The following is a 25,629-nucleotide window of genomic DNA, read 5'->3' on the forward strand; positions in this document are numbered from 1 at the left end:
TTTCCTTCCTTTAGCCAATGAGAAACAGCTAACTAGGCCGTGCTGCGTGATTGACAGCTGTTAAACCCAATGAATTTCGGGTAATGCGGGACCGCGCTACACTGCAACGAAAGTAAGTACACGAACAACACAAATTATTAAATTGTTGGACGTTTTACTGTAAAATTACGTTATTCCAAATTCGTAAATGAGCAAAATAAAAAATATAATGTACTATAAGTAGTAGATGTTATTGTTTTGCCTTGCGCCTAAAAGTGGCTCTCTGGTTTCAGCGATTGGCTTCTTGCTAGTGACCGTTACTCCCGCTAATCAAGTAAATGGCAAAAAAAAAAAAGACGTTTTTACACGCAATAATTATAGCAAAGTGTTTTTTTTTATTTAGCTCACCCGGTCCATCTTGTAAACATTATCCCCGTGTTGGTTATAAATTAACTTTAAATTTGTCCAAAATCGTTGCCAACAGCCGAGATGTATTAAATTAGCTAGCTTAGCTAGCACACAAAATAGCAACTTGCAAATTAGCAAGGTCAATTACTAGATTTAAACTATTGATCCAGCGTACTTCCCCACATAAATACATTGTTTTTATGTTTTTGCAGGTTTTGTGTTTTTCATCATCTACCAAGGCCATGGCATGCACTCAGCAAGTGAAGTCATCACAGGTAAAAATACTGAATAATATATTTAATACATGATAAATGACCTGCACGTGTATAGCGCCTCTCAGAGTAAGACCACCAAAGCGCTTTACACTACAGTGTATCATTCATCCATTCACACACACATTCACACACTGATGGTGATGAGCTACGATGTAGCCACAGCTGCCCTGGGGCGCACTGACAGAGGCGAGGCTGATGAGCACAGGCGCCACCGGTCCCTCCGATCACCACCAGCAGGCAAGGTGGGCTAAATGTCTTGCCCAAGGTCACAACAGCAGAATTCTCTGTCCGGAGCCGGGATTGAACCTGCAACCTTCCGATTACTGGACAACCCGCTCAATCTTTTGAGCTACTGCTGCCCCAATATAATAATTATAATGAAATTCATAATGAATTTGTTCGTGGTCCTAACACACCTAGGCTCACAGCAAAGTTAGATGTATGAATCGCATTTTAGATTTACATGTATGTGAATGTTTTTCATTTAGAGAGGATTATTTAAAGTAGATCATCTCAAAATGCATGGAATGATTAATATCAAATTAACCATTTTGGCCTCAAGGTTAAGACAAATCAAGAGATATTTCACAGATAATTTGTTATGAATTGTAGTTGTCCATCACACCAGTGCATCCAGAAAGTATTCACATAGCATCACTTTTTCACATTTTATGTTGCAGCCTTATTCCATAATGGAAAATAAAACCTCCAAATTTTACAACCAACATCCCATAATGACAGCATGAACAAGATATCTTTGGTGTGTTCTTACTGTGTTTAGTTTCTAATTCCATTTTTGGTTATTTTTAAAACACAGGAAAGGGTTTTCTTTACCTTGCTAACGTTTTGTTGGCCGACTGCAAAACATCCTCAGAGCTGACACGGATGGTGGCGTCACTTCCTACTCCGTTTTACCCGTGGGCAGCAGAGGACGTTGTCGCCCTCAGCTGCCCGCTCTCCCCTCTTCGATGATGCAGCCCCATGCACGATCCAATGTGTAGGCTCCATCATCTCTGTTCATGGTCCCACATCCGCATCTCCTTATCTCTATAGCTTCTTTTATCCATCTTTTGTTCTTGTTGTTCGGAGTTTATGATCCTTGTGTTGTCCCAGTCCATTGCATGGTTTTCTCTTGTGCAGTGATCTGTTACGACTGACTTCTTTATTGTACTTTCTGCTTCTTGTTTTGCTGCTCTTGTGTGTCTTCGACTTGTTTCTTTCTCGCACTCCTTTCTATGTTCTATTGTTTGTGTGTTGATTTGGCGTCCGGTTTCTCCTATGTATGTTTTATTGCAGAGTTTGCATGGGATTTCGTAAACAACTCCACATTTAAGTCCAGCTGGTATCTTGCTTTTGGGTGTACTAGTCTGCTTCTAACTGTTGTGTATGGTTTTGTTGGTGTGTTTCTCTTGTGTTTTTTCATGAGTTGGTCTAAATTCCAGATTACTAATCCTATTTCTTAAGGCTAATTTTCTCAGTTAACTATGTCCTGCAGCAGTTTAGTAAAAAGTTCACAACTCTGACATTTCACTAGCTCAACTGATTGTTGCCAACAATCTTTTTCCATGACCTTACTGCAGCAAACACTCTCCACTGGGTGGGACCAGAGGAGAGAGTCTCTTTGAGCCTCTGTTTGTAAATCCAGGATGACCACAGTCAGTGATTAAAATGTTAGCACACATGCTCCTCCCCTTTGTCCTTGTTTCATCTGAAGCCGGGCAAACAAGTGTCTGTCCCGTAAGTCCGCAGCAGTGCAGAGACCGACCCATACCCTCTTTATGCCACCATCACCTAATCTTTTATGAAAAGGACATGATTATGTCACATTACTGCCACTACTGACACCTTATAAACAACCTAATGCTCCCTCATGCCGCCATGGCGTTGTGGCAAATTGACAGCATCGTTTTGTAAAAACGGCTAAAGTCTGTGGCTGTCCAGTGTGACTGGCTCTGCGACAGCTTTTGGAAGACTCTTATGACCAAATTCCGCCTTCAACAGTCTTCAAGCACTACTTGAATGCCTACGACTCCCATCTGCAATTGACTACCCAGGGATTGATGCAAATAACTAGTGACGGGAGTGACTACGAAAGGAAAATTAGCAACAGTGGAAGCTACACGCAGGAACATGTGGACTGCTACTCTTTGGAGTTTGGATCAGTGCAGCGCTCCTCTGTGAGAGCAGGGGTGGGGTGGGGTGGGGTTGCACACCTTCCACTGCTGTTTCTCACCAGTATCAGCTGATGGAGGGCTCTAGTTTTGTTGCGCCGTTCGTGTCAGCAGACACGGTAGGGTCGGGGAGGGGGGCGGGGCATGACGCTTAGCCTGGCGGGTGGCCAAGCAAAGCCTGGGCTTATATAGCGCTGGGGGAAACCCTGCTTCTTGTTCCTGAAACAGGAGCGCCTGAGGTTTTTTCCCTCACAGATCAACTCACAAGGCATTCATTTATACTAGAGACCACTGCAAAGGTGGAGTGGTGGGCACAAAGCAAGTTAATAATTAATTTATATATTTATTATTTATATTTAAGCTCATTGTGGGAGTAACTCCTAGTATTGCTATTATTTATAATCACCATATTTCTGTTTGTTTCAGTGTTTTTAATGTTACAAATGCATGCACCAAACAAAGCGTTCTGGATCATTTCAAACATAAATGGTAGAAGAGAAGAAAAGCTGAATTTAAATAATCAAACAGAATCGGTACAGAAGTGCAGAAACAACGTAGAGTAGGATTTCCAATAACTGAGTCTGAAATGACAAGACTGTACACACACATAAAATGAGCTTTTTAAACAACACAAATGAGCAGAACTGTCTCTGATTTGTTTGTTTTACCAATGCAGGTTACTCAGCTGTTGCCTAACGAGGTCGTAACCGAGCAACAATCCCTCATTTTTGTAAAGAAGCTTCTGGCCATTGCAGTTTCTGGCATCACATACCTCAGGGGCATTTTCCCAAAGCGAGCCTATGGGACCAAATATGTTGAAGGTTAGATTACAAGCAACACATCTGGATCTTCACACACAACTGGAAACATATTGTTTCCATGTACTATTTGGAAATATTTATTAGGAAAATTCCCACTTTTCTTGAATCCTATGGCAGATGAGCAGGTGATGATCCTCAAAGGAGAGCGTGACTGTCCTGCTTCTTCTCGGATACTTCAGTGGTAAACTACACTATAGTTCATTTAAGAGTAAATAAACTGGTGCATGTTTGCCAAATAAGAAAAAAGATAATTGCCAACAGATCTAATGATTCTTGTCTTACTGGACTAGTTAATCACTACATGTTAAAAGATGTTGGAGGCAAATTAATTAATGTTTGGATAAAACTTCTAGGATGCAGGGTTGTTTTGACGCCGTTCAGAAGAAATATGTAAGTCACGTTTAACCTTTTTTTATCAGTGAGATCATTTGTGAAATCAGTGCTTTGACAAAGTTTTCATCTTACATAGTTTTTTGGGTTTTTGCTTGTTATGTCACTGAAATGTTTCAGATCACCAAATGTCAATCTAACAAAGAAAATCACAGTAGATATTTAAAAAGTGGCGTTCTTTAATGGCGATGCCATGTAGGCAAATTCTGCAAACCAACCTGGCCTTATGTGAAAAGATAATTAAATTCCTTGTTTTGTTTTGAATTAAATAACAATTAAATTAATTTTTTTTTAGAAAACAGAGGTCAGTTTCACTGGCCAAAGCCTGGTCTGATCTTTAGCAGGCTTGGAGTATTAAGAAATAAAGGCATCAGTTTGACAACGTAAAGTAGACTAAAAGATCTTCTCACATCATGCCTCATTCTAAAGTACAAACGTGTTGTTAATGTGACTGAGCTAGGTAAGCTGGCCGAGGCTAGGGAAGGTTTCCAGGCTCCTCTGGCCCAGCGCGGTCAAAGATCCATGAGGTCGCCGCTGCAGAAGGGATGGTTACCGTGTTCTGTTACCGCAAGTCTGCCGGCTCTCCCTCGCGCTGTTCCTTCATCCGCAACGGTCCTGTGATCAGAGATCTGCAAATCTGCCCCTCCAGCCTTCTGGAGGCAGCTGAGCAATGTGGGTGCATGGATTGTCCCGTCTCCTGGCTGGGAACAGCTGCTAAACGCAGGTGGCTGGCTGCTCCGGGGAAAGCCAAGCTCCACTGCCGCCCGACTTGCCATGCGAGGCTGTAGTTGTTCTGGCTAGCTGTGGAGCTCTCTCTGGAGACCACAGAAACACTAGCAGCTTATTCAGTTATTATTGTGTTCTTTACTTCTGAGTCACTCAATTGTGTTTTTCTGGCTAAAAGTGCCCAAAAACCTCGTAGTTCGTAGCTACCCCCCAGTGGCTCTAAGCTCTGCGTAACTTCGGGTTAGCTCGTAGCTACATGGGGTTTATGGGTATGAATCATTTTCTCCCACACTCTCAGCTTCACCTCTTTTTTCCATTTTTGGATTGTCTGGATGTGACATGATGTGTGACACAGCCAAGATGGCAGCGATGAGAACCGCCCATTTGTCATTGGGTGCGATACATTTTTCTGCCTCTAGACGGTGCCCTCTGAGAAAAAATACACTGGATTTAAGCTTTAAAGAAACTCAACTTAAATGAGTAAAATCATCATTTCAAAACCACTTTTTGATCGTACTCAGATTTTATTTTTCTAATGTTTAAATTAGTTTTTGTTGATCTGAAACATTTGAGCCTGACAAAAAAGGAAAAACTGAAGAAATCTCTTTGTTGACACTAAATAAAACCAGATCAATGCAGAGTGTTTGTTTATACTAACTAATGTGTTTTCATGTTTTTGTTTTCTACCAGCTGCGGACAGTTATAATATCTGTGAGTGTTACTCATTTTTGATTACTGCCAGTAATTCAAACACAACTTTACGTTCTTATTTTTTCTGTGAAATTACAAAACTAAAGAAATGTTCAGGACGGTGATTCTTGTACATTTGTTATATGTATTTCAGATTTATACCGATCCAGAAAACCCCAAGGTAATTCTTCATGCAGTTGCACAGAAAATGTAACATTATTATCTTTATCTAAACTTATCTGTTCTTACAGCTAGTGACTGAGTTTTACCAGTTTAAAATCCAGTACACCACAAAGGGGACACAGCTGGATTTTGAAAGGTATTTTTGTTTTAGCTCTTGATGATCTAGCTAAGGCATGTCAAAAGTGTGACCCAGAGACCGTTTGCGGCCCTCAAAGTGATTTTGTTGGGCCCCCAACTGCATTTCTAGAATGATGCATTTTGTTTCTTCTAGTAGGCTGTAGATGTAGGGCGATATCCTTACGTTCAAATTTTTGCTAATATGTTCATTTAGAGCCGAGTTAAATTAGAAAATAAAATTGCAATACAATTTTTTTTGTTGCATTTTTTAAATAAAAATAAAAAATCACAATTTTGACGCCAACAAGGACAGCTCAGTTAATTATTTTGGCTTTCTGTTGAGATTGAGACGTTTTTGTAAATGAAGGACTCGACAGTCTTCAATTAGCTTATTTCACTATAATCACAACAGATAGAATAGTCTGAATAGTCTTCCACTATCTGTGAGGGAAAGTACCAGTCTTAACATCTTTAAGAGTCGCTTAAAACAGCGGCTGAGGGACACACAAACATGTGATCATGTCTAATACTTATATTTTTTATTTGTCCGGGAAAATATTTGGTACAGTATTAAAAGGGAAACAACTGCTAGTGTAATGGGTGAATGTAATCTCACGACAGTCAGGGCATATGCAGTATCGGGGTTTGTGCAATACAATTGATGTGTTTCCGTTATTGCTGTCTATGTTGTTCTCTGTGTCCACTTTCTTTGACATTTGTTTGTGTTAGTATAATGGGATGACTGTTTTTGTCTCTGTCACATGACTTGTAAATACTATCTTTGTATGTTTACACTACTTTGTGTCTAACATCAACCTGCCGGAGGGTCTGCAGATGGAAATTAGCCCAAGGCTATAATCTGGCATATTTACATTTATTGAAATGTTCATTAATATGTATTGCCCCTCTTCCTAAATAAATAAATAAATAAATAGAGTATTAAAGATAAATGTGACAAAGTGGTACACTTAATCTGAAATGACTAATATTTTGCCACAGTAGCTTTTGGGATTTTTTATTTTATTTTTTTTTTTTTGTGCACTTTGTCCTCAGCAGCAACACCATCCAAAAGGTGTCAACGGAGTCATGTGGAAGCATAAAGAAAGCCAGCATCTTGCTGGTGAGGAAGCTCTACACGCTGATGCAGAACCTGGGTCCTCTGCCTGATAATGTCTGCCTCAACATGAAGCTGGCTTATTACGACGATGGTGAGACAAGCCCAAAGAATGTTTTATTTTCAGTTTAATTGAATTATTAATCAACTCAAGTAATTATTACATGCTAACCACTTTATTTCATGCATATATTCAGATTTTGCAAATAGATGATGTTCTTGTATCCAGGGCTGCGCAGTGGTGCAGTGGTTAGAGCTGTTGCCTTGCAGCAAGAAGGTTCTGGGTTTGCTTCCCGGCCTGGGATCTTTCTGCATGTTTGCATGTTCTCCCTGTGCATGCGTGGGTTCTCTCCGGGTACTCTGGCTTCCTCCCACAGTCCAAAAACATGACTGTTAGGATCATTGTTCTGTTTAAATTGTCCTTAGGTGTGAGTGTGTGTGTGTGTGTGCATGATTGTTTGTCCTGTGTGTCTCTGTGTTGCCCTGCGATGGACTGGCTCTCTGTCCAGGGTGTACCCCGCCTGATTGCCCATTGACCGCTGGAGATAGGCACCAGCCCCCCCGCGACCCTACGCGGACAAGCGGGTTCAGAAAATGGATGGATGGATTCTTGTATCCAAGTGTATAATAATCTGGATATATACAGTATTTATACCACATTTGTATACCTTATTTTTCAGCTTGCATTAAACAGTCAGTAGAGGAAAGATAATTCCCTATTTTCAAAGGTCTGGTAAAAGGTTGGGCGATTGGGCACATTTTTGGACCATCTGTGATTTTGGGGGGGGGGGGGGGGGGTATGATTGTCGGACTGGGTGTGTGTGTGCTGCTGGATCGCTGGCTGTAATGCACGTAACACACAAGTTTGCAATATAAAGAAGGACAACACCTGTCCCCCTCCAGCTCGGCTGTGTGACTGCACTAACCTGTTCTGTGGGATCGTCACCATGTAACCCTCATGTCCATGCTGTCTCTGGAGGAGCAGACAGTAAACATGATCCTGTAACTTAAAATGAACCAAAGCTTCCTCCCAGTTTCTCTTTAAGCTGAATTTAACATCAGTTTATCATCATGAAACAAAAGAATAAAGTGGAACAAAAACTTCCATCTTCTATTTCTCTCTCCTTTTAACTTTTCTGTGTCCCTAAATAAAAGAGACAGATGATTACGCTGCAGCCACCGTCACTGACCCCGCTCCCCCCCTAAGACCGGATCTCCCGACATCACAACACTCGGCTTGACTGAGCGCTTCTAGGAGAAATAATAATGAAATTATGAAAATAATAATGCGTGTTTGAAGGAGCGTCCTCCGATCCTCTCTCTTGTGTGAGCAGACAATTTCTCTCTCTCTCTCTCTCTCTCTCTCTCTCTCTCTCTCTCTCTCTCTCTCTCTCTGTCACTGATTGAGCGAGCGGAGTGCGCTGCGCGACAACCCACTCAATTAACATAATTCACGACCCAAATTCAACAGAACCGATCGGGTTTCAGGTTACAACTCCAGCACTCAGCCCTGCAGTACCACATAAAGGCGGAGCAAAGTTTCTTACCTGGTAAATGTGGAGAACACCCATTCTGACAGATCTGGATTCTACACGCTGGTGCCACTGTTAAAAATCCAAAACTACATTCCGCTATGATTGATTATGGTACTCTTCTATGATGCAAAACCGTTTATGCCCGCATCTCGATGCATCGATTATTTGATTATTTTCCTCAGCTCTATCCTACACCTCCCGGTCTGCCCTCGGGTGGAGGTGGGGACCGCTTCACACTTTTAAGTGACATCTTATTGACTTCTTTCTCTGTAAGTTTATGTGAGTATTTTCTTTCCCCTATTTCTAGTCACTCCTCCCGACTACCAGCCTCCCGGCTTCAAGGAGGCAGAAGGTGACACCATGGATTTTGAGCAGGAGCCAGTTAGACTAACCATGGGCGAGGTGGCCACCCCATTTCACTGCATTAAGTTTGACATGGCCACTGAGAAACGGAGACTGGAGCAGGTCAAATTTTAGATTTAGTTCTAGAATGTAAGATAGTTAGAAATGTCATTCATGGAAAACATTTTCCTACATTTATGCGATTTCACAACTAAAACAGGCCTTTGGAAAGGGTTTTGACTGCTCTGCTTTAATGCTTACAGGTGGAGGAGATCTCTTCTGTGAAGGAGAAATGGGTTGTGAAGATTGAGGACCAGGGTTTCGTACAGGTTTGCACACAACGCAGACATCAAGCTGTTATTAAAATGCAGAGTGAAGTCTGAAGATAAACTTAGGGAAACACAAATTACTTGTGCTTTATGCTACGAGAGTTCCTGTTTCTGTGCTTTTATCTGTTTGGATCTTTCTTCTTGCCAAACACACATGTGGTCACAGGTGAAAACCATCAGATGCTTAAAGAACAAGTCACCCCCTAAAAGAAACTTACTCCACTCCTACTTCATGTTTGAAAAATGCAACAAATGCTGTTTCCTGGCAGACCGAGAGGGCGGAGCCGCTAACAAATACACACAGGCTGTTCCTCAATATGCACACCACATCAACGATGGCCCAAGGACTGTTCCAGTCCTAAGCATGCATAATGGCAAGTTCGCTCAGAGTTCCCGGATGTGTTCTTGGTCCGCTCATTGTATCGAGGATGCATCAATGCATCCTTCTGCAGACTTGGGACAGCAAAGTTTCCCACAATGCAATGCGTCGCAAACCGTTAAACTACGAACGTCTGAGGAGAAAGCTAATAACTAATGTTTCATATTAGAAATATAAATAAAATAGTTGTCTGTTATTGTAAATAATTGTGTGTAAACTGTAAATTTTGCTGTGTGTTTGGGTTTTACGATCCTTCAAAATGCTAATTAGTTTACCCACTCAAAATAAAAACACCGTAGGTCTGTTCTGATGAAAAAACTTTTTTATTCTTTAAAGAGCCGGAAATGCTAGTATTTTTATAGTTTTGATCATAAGTGGACCAAACATAATACAAATAACACATTTTTGTTGTAATTTAATTATTTAAGGAACAAACGAGACTTTTATTTTTATGTCGGGTCTTTTTTTTTTAAACTGTAGCAAGAAGCAGCACTTGTTGCCAGGACACAACTGAGTACGGTTCTGTTCCAAATGCCGCCCTCGTCCTCCCGTACTCTGTAGAACAGACTTTCTGGTGTCCTTGCCAAGAACATACTTGCCTAGTACACAAGAACATACTAGCATCCTTGAGTATTGAGAAACGGCCAGAAACAGGCTCACAACAGCATTGTGACATCATAATGTACCAGCCAACGTCATAGTGTACCTCTTAGCCAATAGCTGAGGCAGATTGAAATTCAAATGTGGTGCAGAGTTTTTACCTGGCGATGGTGCAACACTGACAGTTTTAGGCAGAATATTTACATTTGAACTAAGACGCACTAAAGTGCCAAATTATTGACTACACGTGTCTACAGCACGATTAGACACTCATTTATATAGTTCATCAGCAAAAAAAGTTGGATTTGGGGTTGACGTGTTCTTTAAGATCGGGGAGCCATGTTAAGTTGAATACGTTTTAATGACCAGTCTGTATAAAGATTTCCTTGATAGGACCCCATCAGATTCTCTAGTTAGATGTTCAGGAAGGGGTTGTGTTGACATTCTCCTTACTGTGAAGTTCAGACGGTATGTTCTTAACTTTCAGAGTCGCGTGCCCGAAGATGTGGAGAAGCCTGACAACCAGAACAGGGATGTGGACAACACAGGTATTTATATAGAATACTATTTGAACTAAAAAAATGTTAATTTAGAAATGAAATAGCCTGTAGGAGGTAGGGGTTGCATGACTCAATTTTTTTTAAAGTCGACAGTCAAGTAATGAAAATCGAGTTGACTTCGACTAGTCGTTGATGACGTCATACACCTGAAGGGGGGGGGGGGGGGGGGGGTCGGTTGGTCCGCTGGAGTTTTTGACAATTAAAATTGCGCCCACATTTTCAAAGTTAAACACGTCTCTTTTAACAACGGTAGTTTCTGCTTCAGCCCTCTCCCCCCTCCCCCTGCGCAGCGGCCGCAAACTCACTGATGCGCCTGCAGCCTCTCACCCCGGGTTTCCACGGGAGCCGTCAGCAGCACGTCTTGCTCGCGTAAGCTGCTGCTTGGCCCTTCCCACGAGACGCGAAGCAGCAGGGGAGCAGCTTTCACCGACTGCGCATGAAGTGACATGAGTGATTTCGTCAGTAAACACAACAACAAGCAGGAGAAAACTACAATATGGCTCCAAAATGTTTGTGTTTTATGTTCTGTCCGTTTTATAATCACCAATACGGACCTGAAAAACAAAGGAGACCGCTAGCTATGTGATAACTTCTCACGGGGCCGCACATTTAGTAACCTTTTTTAAAGTAAAGCAACTGGAAGGCAGTACGTTCTTTATTCTGAAAATCTCTGGATCTTCTCTCCATTTCCGCGTCCGATTTCCTGTCTTTCCTTCCCCAAAAATGTTGAACTTGACCCGTTTCAGAGGCGTCGCGCGTAGAAAATAGAACCGGCGCGTAAAGGCCGCGACATGCTGCTCCTGAGACGCGGCCGACTCGCGCTGCTGACGGCTCTGGTGGAAAAGGTTCTGTTGACCACAGCGGTTCCTATCAGCAGCTATGACGTGCTGCTGCAGTAACGTGCTGCTGTGGAAAGCCGGGGTCAGAGTTCCTGCTGCTCTAAACATTAAAATAATTATTTCATTTTCTGTTCCTCACTTCTGATTAACTTCAATGGTGTCTGTTTGTTGCAACCAGCAGGTACAAAAACAAACTTGTTTTTATTTGACTATTTTTCTGTCCTGCCTGTTTATTATCTTCCTGCATCTCCTCTCAGTCCTAAAGAAAAACTGCTACCTGGGTTCATATATATTCACCTTATGAGTTACCTTTGAACTGCAGTTCTAAAAGATCCACCGACCGCAAAAACAGCGGAATGCGCGCTGCTCGCCGGCCGCAGTGCGTCACTGGAGGACAAAACAGATCAGGCAAAAATAAAAGACAGAAAACAAAAGGAAATGAGGCGACATGAACGATCGCGTTACATTTGTTTTTGAGTGGTGACACCTGATTTGATAATGTTACTGTGGCCGTGCTCAGGACGCAGATGTCTGGAGCGCGTCAACGATCAGAGCTTTGCATGCGCAAGCTGGTTAAGATCAGGATGGGGTGAGGGGAAGGTAAAATTGCAAGAGGGAAAAGGTCACAATTTGGTTAAATGTTCGTTTTACGGCGGGTGTCAGTACCGACGCTCTGGCACAGCGCGTCGCCTCCGCCTCGATCCAGACGCGCAGGGGCTCGTCACCTGCTGTCTTTTCCGAGGACTGCATCTTGTCATTATCACGTGACAGCGACTAGTCGATGACAGGCATAAAAAGTCACTACAGAGCAGTGAAGTCGACTAGTTCATACAACCCCTAGTAGGAGGTAGAGTAACTACAGAATGTACTCAAGTAGAAGTAAAGATACTTCATAAAACTGGAACACAATTCCACTTTCTGTGACGGTCCGTTGCTTGTTCGATTTAAATCTGTCATGAAATCATACTATTAAAACTTGGTTTTTAGTCTGTGATCAGTTTTCCATTTCTTAAACTTTCTTTTTTTTTAATGTGTGTGTTATTCCTATGCTTCACCTCTAATTTTAGGCAGTTGCTTTTTTTATTATATTTAAAGGTGGGAATTGACCACGTCAATTACGATGAATTAATATTTAAAAATGCGTTAGAAAATAACCCCTTGAGTCCGAACTCCCCCAATAAGGTGGCGAAAGAGCCTAGCATAAAATCTGTCCTATATATCAAAAATATCATCAAGCTGCACCTCTAAAGAAACTGCAGAGCCTTGACTACAAGACCGTATTAACCTCTTTTACATGCTCCAAACACAACTAAAACTACAATTAAATGCATCATGAAACTTCGCTATTCATAAGGAAAAGAAAGAAAAAAAAACTTTTACACTGTTTTATATGTTGTGTAGTTGGTAGAAAGAAGGCAGGCAGTAACTTTATTCATTTGAACATTATTACTGTCATGTTCTGTGTCTCTTTGTTCCCCAGCCCCCTCCTGTTCCCACTCTAGGCTCTCCTCTTGTGTCCTCCTAATCACTCCCTGTTAGTCCCCACTTGATTTTATATTAGTTCCCCTTATCCCTCTAGTTATTAGTTGTTTATATTTGCCCTCAGTCTTTTAGTTTAGTTATCTGTGTTTTATAGGTTTATTTGCCCTCCTGCTTGTTTCTTTCCACCATTTAGATTATTGTATGCACCTGCCTTCCCTCCAGCTCTCACTACTCACACCTGTCACCTGTTCCCCTGATCACCTCCCTCTGTGTTTAAAACCCCTGTCTTGTCCTTCAGTGTTTGTCGGTCCATTGTATGTGTCTGAGCTGTTCTGTTTCCTCCCGTGTTTTTGCCTGAGTCCTTGCTCCTGTTTTTGAACGTCAGTTTTTGTGTTTTAACCGCTGGATTAAACCTCCACCTTAAAAAATGAAGAATTTTACTTCTTTACTTCTGCTCCTGTCTGAGTGATTTGGTGTCCTGCATCTTGGGTTCAAACCTCCTGCCCATCAGCGTGACAATTACAGCAGGAGGGACAAGCACACAAACAGCATTCATCTCGTAACTCACAGCAGAACTTCACCTGAACTCTACACTACACCTCTATAAAAGGTGCTCTGCTGCCACCTAGTGTTCAGTTCAGTACACAATTTTACAGTGTTCCATGTTCATTTACACTTCATCAGTAACACATTAACTAATATTTACACATCCCAAAAAAATATCACAATAGTTACCTTTATAATGAGACTAAAGTAATCAAATAGACCTTGTGGTTACAGAGGTGTACTCGTTAAAGTGTGGGTATGTCATCTGTGCCTCACTAACATTAGTTTTAATTTTAAAACTTGCTTGGGTAAGTTCTGCACATCCCCTTAAAAAAACAGCTGCTCGATGTAGTGTTTTATTTAAATTCATTTTATTAATATTTATGTCACAAAACAAACAGCGTTTTTTTCTCAATGAAGACATTATATATATATATATATATATATATATATATATATATATATATATATATATATATATATCATAATATAATCACTCTTAAGGTTGTTATATTGGTGCTTTTGGTAAATAATCTGAGGAAAAACTTTATAATGAATTTTGCTATACATGTATGAAAATGACAAATACCGTAAATCCTCTAATGCAGGCCGGTATTCAATTAAAGGCCGGGTCTCCAATTTTGGCCGGTGTCGGAGTCAGCGGAGGTAAATAATGGCCGGTCTCTTATTGTGGCCGGATGGAATGTGGTAACAAGCAAGTACGAGCGTCCCAGCGGCAGGGTTATAGTCCCCAAATCAACCAGCAGGAGGCAGTAGAAGTTCACGCAGACCTTTTTGTAGGCCTTTTCTTCAACGCTTTGTAACGCTACAGACACGATCCTCTATCACGCTCCTACCACACAGAGTCACGGTGTCAGTTAACCATGCTAATTCTATCAAGTTCAAAGAGAACGTGCTGATTATGCTGCAGAACACTCTGGGGAGCAGCAGTAGGGGGTGTATGAACTACAGCAATCCCTCGTTTATCGCGGTAGATGCGTTCCAGACCTGGCCGCGATAGGTGAAAATCCACGAAGTAGGGACTCCCAGCATGCCCCTCGCGGGGATTCCCTTCACATCACACCTACGTCACAAACCGCGGCTATAAACGGAAGTCGCCTTTTCAGCTCACCACTCAGTCATCGTTTCTTCAGATTCACGATCAGAGTTTCCAACCTACCGATCAATCCAACGAACTATCAGCTCATAGTAAGTTATCTTACTTACTTCTGGAAAGCCCGGCATTTCCGTGTCACTTCGTTGACGCTCGAACGCTCGGGGGTTTCCCTAGAGCACCGACGCTATCACTTCCGCGTCTGTGAAACCACGCTCCCTATTGAATTATCGTATGATCACATTCTCCTTTTGGGGGTAAAACTCAAGTGCCAGACCGTAGGTACTGACACGCGATCGTTCATGTCGGTTCATTTCCTTTAATGTTTTCTGTCTTTTATTTGCGCCTGATGTGTATCGCCGCTGTGGAGCGGGGCGCATCAACTTGTCCTCCGACGCACAGATCACAGCAGGGAGCGCTCCGCTGTTTTCGCGGTCGGTAGATCTGCCTCCTGAGCACGGCCACAGTAACAATCAGGTGTCGCCACCTCAAAAACTAATTTAACACGCGATCGTTCATGTCAGTTCATTTCCTTTAATGTTTTCTGTCTTTTATTTGCGCCTGATGTGTTTCGCTGCATGCTGTGGAGCGGGACGCTGCGCGCATCACCTTGTCCTCCGACGCACTGATCACTGATACAGCCGCCAAACAGCAAGCGCTCCGCTGTTTTTGCGGTCGGTAGATCTTTTAGAACTGCAGTTCAAAGGTAACTCATGAGGTGAATATATATGAACCCAGGTAGCAGTTTTTCTTTAGGATTGAGAGGAGATGCAGGAAGATAATAAACAGACAGGACAGAAAAATAGTCAAATAAAAACAAGTTAGTTTTTGTACCTGCTGTTGCAACAAACAGACACCATTGAAGGTCATCAGAAGTGAGGAACAGAAAATGAAATAATTATTTTAATGTTTAGAGCAGCAGGAACTCCGAGAGGCTGCAGGCGCATCAGTGAGTTTGCGGCTGCTGCGCAGGGGGAGGGGGGAGAGGGCTGAAGCAGAAACTACCATTGTTAAAAGAAATGTGTTTAACTTTGAAAATGTGGGCACACTTTTAATTGTCAAAAACTCCAGCGAACCATTAGTTCATTTTGCTCAAATAGAAATAGAGGCCTGCCTCTAATTCTGGCCCTCATTCCAATAAAGGCCTGGAGCTTGATGAGCTTGAGTCAAATACAGGCCCGGGCCTGTATTAGAGGATTTACGGTATACAGATCCTTCTCAAAAAAGTATCATATTGTGATAAAGTTGATTATTGTCTTAATGTACTGATAAACATTAGACTTTCATATATATTAGATTCATTACACACAACTGAAGTAGTGCAAGCCTTTTATTGTTTCTAATATTGACGATTGTGGCATACAGGTCATGAAAACCCAAAATTCCTATCTCAAAAAATTAACATATCATGAAAAGGTTCTCTAAATGAGCTATTAACCTAATCATCTGAATCAACTAATTAACTCTAAACACCTGCAAAAGATTCCTGAGGCTTTTAAAAACTCCCAGCCTGGTTCATTACTCAAAACCACAATCATAGGTAAGACTGCTGACCTGACTGCTGTCCAGAAGATCATCATTGACACCCTCAAGCAAGAGGGTAAGACACTGAAAGAAATTTCTGAACGTATAGGCTATTCCCAAAATGTTGTATCAAGGCACCTCAGTAGGAAGTCTGTGGGAAGGAAAAAGCTTGGCAGAAAACGCTGCACAACGAGAAAAGGTGACCGGACCCTGAGGAAGACTGGAGAAGGACCGATTCCAGACCTTGGGGGACCTGCGGAAGCAGTGGACTGAATCTGGAGTAGAAACATCCACAGCCACCGTGTGCAGTAAATGGGCAACAGGGGCCGCATTCCCCAGGTCAAGCCACTTTTGAACCACAAACAGCGGCAGAAGCGCCTGACCTGGGCTACAGAGAAGCAGCACTGGACTGTTGTTCAGTGGTCCAAAGTACTTTTTTCGGATGAAAGCAAATTTTGCATGTCATTCGGAAATCAAGGTGCCAGAGTCCAGAGGAAGACTGGGCAGAGGGAAATGCCTGAAGTCTAGTGTCAAGTACCCACAGTCAGTGATGGTCTGGGGTGCCAAGTCAGCTGCTGGTGTTGGTCCACTGTGATTTATCAAGGGCAGGGTCAATGCAGCTAACTATCAGGAGATTTTGGAGCACTTCATGCTTCCATCTGCTGAAAAGCTTTATGGAGATGAAGATTTCATTTTTCAGCACGACCTGGCACCTGCTCACAGTGCCAAAACCACTGGTAAATGGTTTACTGACCATGGTATTACTGTGCTCAATTGGCCTGCCAACTCTCCTGACCTGAACCCCATAGAGAATCTGTTGGACATTGTGAAGAGAAAGTTGAGACACAAGACCCAACGCTCTGGATGAGCTTAAGGCCGCTATTGAAGCATCCTGGGCCTCCATAACACCTCAGCAGTGCCACAGGCTGATTGCCTCCATGCCACGCCGCACTGAATCAGTCATTTCTGCAAAAGGATTCCCGACCAAGTATTGAGTGCATAACTGAACATAATTATTTGAAGGTTGACTTTTTTTTTTTTTTTGTATTAAAAACACTTTTCTTTTATTGGTCGGATCTAATATGCTAATTTTTTGAGATAGGAATTTTGGGTTTTCATGAGCTGTATCAATATTAGAAACTATAAAAGGCTTGAACTACTTCAGTTGTGTGTAATGAATCTAATATATGTGAAAGTCTAATGTTTATCAGTACATTACAGACAATAATGAACTTTATCACAATATGCAAATTTTTTTAGAAGGACCTGTGTTTGTGTTTGTTTTGAAACAAGTTGAATGTATCTGTTCTTCTGAATTAAAGAGATCCAGATGAGCATCAGTGAGAGGAACGAGACTTGTGTGGAAGCTGCAGAGGTGCGTGTAGCACAGACAGAGCAATGAACAGGTTCAAGCTGCTATGAGTGATGCTGATCCTGAGAGAAAAATAAAAATCAGAATTCCATATTCAGATAGGCAGAAAAAGACATTATTTTCATAATGGATCATTTCTTCTGTCAGACGGACAATCTGGTGGGGAACAATTCTGATTTGGAGCTCAGGCTGAAGAGGACCAGGAGTGGGCGGATAATCAAGTCCTCAACGGTCAGTTAATCACTTACAGTGTCCGCTTTGTCCCCCCTGCTAATGTTGTGATTATTTAACAATAACACCACATTGATTATCAATATCATGTAGAGCTAAATTATGACAACAAATATGTCACCAATGTCATCTGTATTGAGTCTTCCTGAGTTAAAATGGCCTCAGCTAGGATGGACGATAATTCAATAGTTCAATATATCTATCGATAGACATGTGATGTGACAGGAAAAAAAATGGGTCGATAAAACTTCAATAAAAAGTTTACTTTTTTCATTATAACCTATCAGGTTGCTGCATACTTAGACTCACTACTTACTCTTAACCAATCAAAACCACAGACTCGGGCACGCTACTTCACCAGGCAGAGCATGAGGCAGCAAGGTGTCTCAGCGAGAAGAGGCAGAGAAAAAATACCAAAATAAAATGGCCAGTGTTGCACATAAAATATATTTTCTACAATTTTTAAAATATTTTTCAATAATTATCGATATCGATCAATATAAAAAAAATGTTATCAATACATTTTTTTTCTATATCGGCCAGCCCTAGCCTCAGCCTTGTTTTTAAACCTTTCACTGGTTTTAATGTGACAAGCCAGTCTGCATTTTTACATGTTCAAGTAAATTCTGCTAAATATATGTATGTGTGTGTGGGCGTGTGTGAGCAGAAAGCTAACAGTGAACAAACCGACAAAGATAAAAATTAACTCACAAGCTGTGTTTCCATTGCCGGAACGTCAGGGTAAATTCTGGAATGGGTAAATTAACCCAGAGATACGATGTACCGGTCCTCTCAGCTGTTGTCTCTCCATTCATATTCAGCCCTTTCAGAACTTTGCACAGACGTCCGCACATCGCGACTGCTTTGGCAGTGAGTGATGTCACTGATCAGCACCTCAAGTGTCCACAGTAACATTAATAATAGGGATGTGTATTGGTGAAATTCTGGCGATGCAATAAGTATTACGATGCAGGGGAGAAGATACGATATGTCACATGACTTGTAAATACTATCTCTGTATGTTTACACTACTTTGTGTCTAACATCAACCTGCCGGAGGGTCTGCAGATGGAAATTAGCCCAAGGCTATAATCTGGCATATTTACATTTATTGAAATGTTCATTAATATGTATTGACCCACTTCCTAAATAAATAAATAAATAAATATATTGCGATGCATTCAGCCAGACGACATTAGCGATTTTTTTTAGACTGAAATTATTGCAGGAAAATTTAATAAACAGTCCAAACTGATTCATAACATGTTTAACTCACTCACTGCCAGCCGTTTCCTGATAGCTAACGGCCTTCGCTGCCAGCATTTCTCACCGTTTTTACTGTTTTTTTAAGAGTCACAGAACGTTGCGCTAGCATGATGTCGATGCCAAAACAACCAAAACAAAGAGGAGACTCACCTCTTACATCAGGAAGGATCCGTGTGTTTCGAGCGTTATCCGTTCTTTCATAATCCGTTGTCGAATTGTGATCCGCAGACGCTTTTCCGGTTTGCGCCTCACTTTTTTTACAGGAACGGCCCAAAATGATCTCCAAACACATGGATGTGTTGCTTCCTGATCATGTGGTCTGTGACGTATGTGGATGAAGATCGGCTTCAGGGCTGAGATGTTTGTTCTCTCAGCGCGGGGGCTCGTTCCGATGCTCAAACAGTAAAAAAATGCAAATCATTGGCAGTGAACGGTTGGATCTAAAATGACGACTTTAGTCGTCAATGGCAGTGAATGAGTTAACATGAGGTATCTGAACCATAATAGAGGGATTTACATTTCATTGGTGGAAACAAAACCTGTTGCACACTCCTGCCAACTAGCAGTCGGTGTTTAAATTGCACCAAAAAAATAAATAAATACACAAATGTTTGCATGTAAATTCTTCCAACAAATGTATACACAGCTTTTGAATATTGATATAATATTGCAGGAAAAAATATTGCGATATTTTGCCATATCGGTTTTTTCTTACATCTCTAATTAATAACATTAAAAGTTTTATTCTATCCAAGTAAATCATAATTTAATCCATTCAGAGGACGAGAGCAGCTGTGTGATGTAAAATGTGATGTTCAATGACCAGAAGAAGTACAGTTTTTTTCAGCACTCTGAGACAACAAAGTCTCATTAAGAAAGTCGTGGGGATATTCCCTGTTTCCCAGTGTTGGGAGTTTAGTAACAGCTGTTGGGGAATTCCTCCCTGTTGTCCGGTGCTGGGAGTTAGATTTTAAGAGGATTTGCGCTTATTTTCTTTTGCTTCCATTCTGTTTCACCAGCGAATCTTCTAATTTACTATAGCTAGTTGTTTTGGACAATGTCTGATGTTTTTCCTTCTGAATTAAAACTAATCAGCGTGAGATAACCAAAGGTCCCGCTGAGCTACTCCACCGGGCTGTTTGGAGTACCTACCCCTGATCAGGTACTCCGAATGTTCCTGAAAACAGCCGTTTGGCCGGCCTGGTGAAGTGGAGACACGCACGTGTCAGGAGGTTCCTGTAAATCTACCCTGAAGTTCCGGTAATGGAAGCGGACCTACTGTTAAACATAATTATAAACTTGTAAAAGCAGCTAGTTAACAGGAAATCTTTACATGGTGCTTCTCTTAAAGTGGCCTGCTTAAAACACACCTTCATGTTAAACAAGTTTAGAAAATGCGTTAAAAAAATTTAGGCTTCAAGTTTTAAGACAATGTATAAAACAGCTGAATTAAACACAAAGGTGTGGAGCACGGATTTGGGATTCTTCTTGAACTGCGTAGGAGCCCGTTTGTTTCACGTATGAGTCAGCTTTGATCGCTTTGGTTTCTCAGAGTGGGATGATACGGCTCACTAAATGTCAGCAGCGCGCTTCTTCTGTTTTCAGGTTTCAAAGTACAACATCCACTGCAGCCAGGAATCATCAACTGCCTCTGCTATCTGGAAGAGACGCAAATTCAGCGAGCCCAAAGATCACTGCTGACCTCACGTAGTCGCCTCAGACGCATCATTTTGTTGTTGTGTCACCTTAAAAGTTTTAAATGTTTGTCTTTTTAATGAGATTTAAACTCTGTTGTGAAGTTTGGGCTGAAGCAGCGTTAGGTTGTGTTCCTCTTGGCTCGTTTGAATGAGACGTAGTTCCAAAACGTGAAGTTTGCTGTTACCGTTCGTGGTCGTAAAGCTCAAATGTCGATAAAACACAGGTGTTTCTTTGCTTTCATCAAACCTGCTAAATGTTCTGTGTGAAAGAAAACAACAAATAAAAGTTCATTCCCAAAAGTCACTATTTGCATGAGAGGTGTGTTAAATGAAGCCGTTAAGTGAAAGTGGATTATATCTGTACACCGTGACCTTTGGACCCAGATAAAGGTCCGTCAGCAGCCTCTCGCCCGCCGAGCTGTGTGTTTTTAATCTCCCATTGTTTTTCCCAGAGAGAGGGACATTTGTTGATAGACTGCCTTAACCCACTGCAGATCAATACTGCAGGAAGCCTTTGTGATGCATATCCAAGCACCCCCTCCCATGTCTTCAGCACACCAGCAGGGTGAAAAAGACTCCATCAAATCAGTCCCTGCTTCCGAGCAGCAATTTGTTTCTTCACATCCTGTCTTTTTATGAAAAGAAAAGCATAAAGCAGAGATGTTTAGTAGATCTGTGGTGGACCCCCCCACCCCCATTGGTGCTCTTTTATGAGCTGTGAAATGAATCAGGGTTTCCTAACATCACAGTCTGACTTTAGTGGCCTTTTTCAGCACATCCTATTAACTTAACGACAGGCTTCTCAGATGCTGAAACATGGTGACGTTAAAGGTTTTGGACAATCAGAATCAAAACGATTCTAAAATATATCAGCTTGCAAGAAAAAGGCTCACTGAGAATGGAAAATAAGAAGTTCGAGCTGTTTTAGTAACAAATAACAAAGCAGTCTGTCCTGAAAGTAAATCAGTGTTTTCGTCGAGCAAAAATCCAATGATTGCGAGAAAAGAAATCTCAGTTCTACTTCACTTCTGCCCTCGATTCCTGCCTTAGATGGTGGAGCTCTTCATCATTTCTGTACAAACACGTCTCCCAGAAATGAATTCAGAAATTAAATTCAGGGACACACATCCAGCAGCCCGTGTTAACAGATCAATCAGCTGGTCAAACAGCAGGAGGGACTGGCCGGACACCTCTGCAGACCAATCGCAGATCTGGGTTCAGCCTGTCTGAGTCGATAACGCTGTTCAGGGGCCTCCTCTGTATGTTCAAGGCAAGACACACTGACAGGCTGATGGACAGACAGCCTCGATCCATCCCTGGGCTCCGTGTAGATTAAAGCCAGCTTCTGTGAGCCTATAGTTGTGGTGCGATGATTGTGCCTGCAGGGCCTATTGGGCCCAAGGGGGGGTTGGACTGTACAGTTGGAGGGGGAGGAGCCTGAAACGGAGTGGACATCCAGCCCAAAGACCGTGACCCTTGTGACCTTGCCAGAAGGCCAGCAAATGTTTCCGAGCTGATTAGTGCTTCCCCAGCAGAGTGTTCCGTTTGCTGTTAGCCCTTTGGAATTAGGTGGGCAGGAGCGTTGGAGGAAAACCAGAGAAAACAAACAATGAGTTGGATTTTATGGAATTCCGTACATTCAAGATAAGGAAGTGAATTTAATCTGGATTTTTTTAATATCCTGCACATTTCAAGAGATCAGTTGTTTTAAATGGGACACCCCCAAGACTTTAGAAAATATCAATATGTTTTCCTTCTCTTTTTTTCTTGCTGACATGTTAATGTGACAGTTTGACTCATTTTTTTTCTAGGGCATCATATGAAGAAGAGTTTTAATTGTAGCCTGACTGAGCATGAGGTGTTATGTTAAATACACCTACAACAATTCAGTTTGCAGAATTAAAGAAACGTCAGCGTAAATATAAATATTTCACCCAAAATGTAAAATTCAGCACAATATAAAAATTAGAATCAGTCACTAAATCTTTCTGATTAGGCAATTTCTCTTACATTAGTTGTAGTTTTGAAGTTAAACATCTGTCAGGGGTGTGTATACTTGACATTAAAAAGGTAGCCATTTGTATTTAAAAGGACTATATTCTGCACAACCACAAGGGGGCGATAAGCAGCCACAGTTAGGCATGCAGGAGTGAGGCTCCATAGATAACCACTGGTTCTTGCTCTCATACTCATCTTTTTGCTCATACATGCCTCAATCAACTCATACAGTTGGCCTTCGCATCGTGCACAATGCAACGCTGTCGAACAAACAACACAAGGCTGTTCAACGTGCCGTTTGAGACATTCTGCAGTGAAGTCGAGAATATTGATCAGAGTACAGAATGATGGGGGGGGGGGGGGGGGGTGCGAGCAGGTGGTGGTGGTCCGGCAGATTCAGGGATTTAGTTGCACTCTGTGTACATTTGGATGGAGCAGTGAAGCAGCGAGGGGAACGACACCTTCTTGAAACAGATGCTCAAAGCTATGGGATGTGCTCCCATTGTGATCAGAGTGGACAGCTGAATTGTTTACCACCAAAGGACCCTTTTCTTCAGCAGCAGGCCTGCACACAATAGCCCCCCCTCATACACACACTGAAGATTTCTGTTTGGGAGGGTAGGGGTGAGTGGTACACGTATGTCAAGCAATAGGGAGTATGTCGGGTGAGCCTCCGTCCGTACCCCCTTTTTTCTTTCTCTGTGCTCAGATGGACCTCTGTGCACCCCCTTCTCTACAACGCCACATAAAACTACCGCAGGGCAGGGGTTTAAATGTCACGCTTGGCCATCAGAGCGCCTAGCCCCCGGCTCGTGTCTCATGGGGGAAGCACGCCATGAGACAGGGTGAGGGAGAGCTGAGCGCTAAGGGGAGGGAGACACTTGCCCTCGCCCTATTGTCCATAACGATAGGCATGTGCTGCTAACTGACTCCAAATCAAGTGTATCCTCTCACCATGCGCCCAAGCCTTGTCCTGTCTCTGCTCCAACACAAAGACTCTCTGTGTTTTAGTTTTTTTCAACCGTCCATAGGTGAAAGAAGCTTTGGTCATGGTATGTTTGACAGATCCGCTTAAAGGAGAGGCTGCCGAGTCCAAATTCAGCTGGCCACCAGGCTGAATAACAAACACAATTTGTCATCCTTCCACATTGCACTCCAGTGAACTCTCACATGACAAAATCAATGGTAAAATTTTGCGTTAAAGGGGCTTCACGTGTTAAAGCGAGTAGAGAGGCTAGATAAAGTGTGAGGTGATAAAGTGTCAAGCTGAAATACAAGTACAGCACCAGATATAAAAGCAGCTGGCCAACTTTATCCCAGCCCAAGGTCTGGCCTTTTACTTTACCCACCTACAAGACTGAGTGTTTTATGTATCTATTTGTTCCAAACAGTGGCACACTTGACCTTGAAGGAAGATGTGTGTGTTTGCGGTTTGGCCTGGGAATCATCCCTCCTGTCAGGGACGGCAGGGATTGACCTTGAACCGCTGCCACGCAGGCGTAGCTGAATGCACAAACTCATTTTACTCCCGGGTTTGTTATCGACATGCTGTAATTGTTAACATTATGGATGATGAATAACTACTGACTGCCTTATACCTGCACAATATGTCACGGTGCCACGCAGCCCCCCAGCCAGCCACGGGCCCACAATGGCAGCGGTGGTCATGTGACCGCACCGTCTCATCACTTAAGCTTGTTGTTCCACTCACTCAAAGCAAGAGCTCATCAAGTGTGTGCCAGCAGAGCACACAGAGGTGCAGAAAAACATAGATCACTTCAGTGCTTTTTTCACACATTTTTTCAAAAACACACATACTTCAATGTGTACTCATAAACGCTCGACCTCTAGCATCAGCTGTTCAGGCATCTGCTGCAGATTTCTTTCTCAGTATTGATCAATCTAAATGGGTGGATTTACTGTAGTTTTAAAAAAACACACAAGAAGGACAGAAAATATAGCACACAGAACTGGGCAATGAGTTTGGGGTTTTTACTGCAAAAGCAAGTGAATTTGTAAGGTGGGATTGAGATCATAATGAAAAACAATAAGAAAGCAGGTGGTTTTTTGTGTGCATGTGTGTGTGTGTGTGTGTGTGGGGGGGGGGGGGGGGGGGTTGGAGGACTATGAGGACCTTGATGTTTAAGAAGAATTTGCAGAATGCTCAAACACTTCACTGGGAACCCAAAGTTACCTTACTGAAAAGATTTAAAGGTGCATGAAGAAGAAATTACTTCTTGTGGTCAAATTTGGGTACTGCATCTTTGTGAATTTCCACTTACGGACCAGTGCCATAAGATTCTAGATGACAAGCAAAGACGAGTCACACACAGTAAGTTGATAAGTAGATAAATACATTTTACTGTATGTAATTGAATGTTTACGTTGTTAGCTCAGTGTTAGCCTTTAGCCGTTCTTCCCTGATATTAGAGTAAAACAAAAAGATGCCATTGCTTCTCAGAGGTACAAGAAATAACTTCTGGGCCACTCCTTTTACTGGCTAACATTCTGTCTACAACATTGCTGCTTTTTGCCGGCCAGTGACGAATTACAAATGCTGATGCAGCAGGGTTTGCCAACATAGACTTCCTTCTAACATGACTAATACATTAGACTGTTTGGTGATTATTTCACTATAAAATCCTTACTTACCGTACTTTTAAATAAGCTAAATGAAATACCTTCAGATGGGTTGGAACTAATTAAGAGTTCCTGTGGTAAGTTCTGCACATTTAACCAAACACTAACAGATGAAAAATATGTACCTTTTCATATTTGCTGTGGTTTTGGAAATTGTAGATTATACTCAAAAAATAAAAACTGCATACCTAATCTCACTCTGGTGTTGGACGGTTACACTGAAACAGAATTTCTTCTCATGCAGCTTAGGGGGTCGCCAGTTTTACTCTTTTCAAAAAAGCTAAAGAGGGACATGAGTCTT

At 42.1% G+C, this 25,629-nt stretch overlaps 1 protein-coding gene across 2 annotated transcripts; it reads left to right on the plus strand.

Moving 5' to 3' along the window:
- The first annotated feature begins 60 nt into the window (after nt 1–60).
- hormad1 (HORMA domain containing 1) lies at nt 61–20,994 on the plus strand. 2 transcript variants are annotated; one of them, XM_015949880.3, is made up of 15 exons: nt 61–112; nt 600–662; nt 3,510–3,654; nt 3,772–3,835; nt 4,008–4,044; nt 5,461–5,481; nt 5,615–5,641; nt 5,712–5,779; nt 6,814–6,968; nt 8,717–8,874; nt 9,015–9,080; nt 10,547–10,607; nt 17,447–17,499; nt 17,644–17,727; nt 20,599–20,994. In XM_015949880.3, the coding sequence occupies exons 2-15, from the start codon at nt 630–632 to the stop codon at nt 20,692–20,694; spliced, it is 1,068 nt and encodes a 355-aa protein (XP_015805366.1). In that variant the 5' UTR covers nt 61–112; nt 600–629; the 3' UTR covers nt 20,695–20,994. The 2 variants fall into 2 exon arrangements, with proteins under 2 accessions (XP_015805366.1, XP_015805367.1); XM_015949881.3 differs by having other exon boundaries at nt 6,817–6,968.
- The last annotated feature ends 4,635 nt before the right edge of the window (nt 20,995–25,629 follow it).

This window comes from Nothobranchius furzeri, chromosome 5 (genome assembly GCF_043380555.1).
Source record: "Nothobranchius furzeri strain GRZ-AD chromosome 5, NfurGRZ-RIMD1, whole genome shotgun sequence".
Taxonomy (NCBI): Eukaryota; Metazoa; Chordata; class Actinopteri; order Cyprinodontiformes; family Nothobranchiidae; genus Nothobranchius; species Nothobranchius furzeri.

Bases quoted from the DNA above. Each gene is read 5' to 3' on its own strand.
- hormad1 (XM_015949880.3), top strand. From the start codon at position 630: ATGGCATGCACTCAGCAAGTGAAGTCATCACAG. The intron at 17,500-17,643 runs GTGCGTGTAGCA...TTCTTCTGTCAG, and splicing joins CTTGTGTGGAAGCTGCAGAG to ACGGACAATCTGGTGGGGAA. The intron at 17,728-20,598 runs GTCAGTTAATCA...TTCTGTTTTCAG, and splicing joins GGATAATCAAGTCCTCAACG to GTTTCAAAGTACAACATCCA.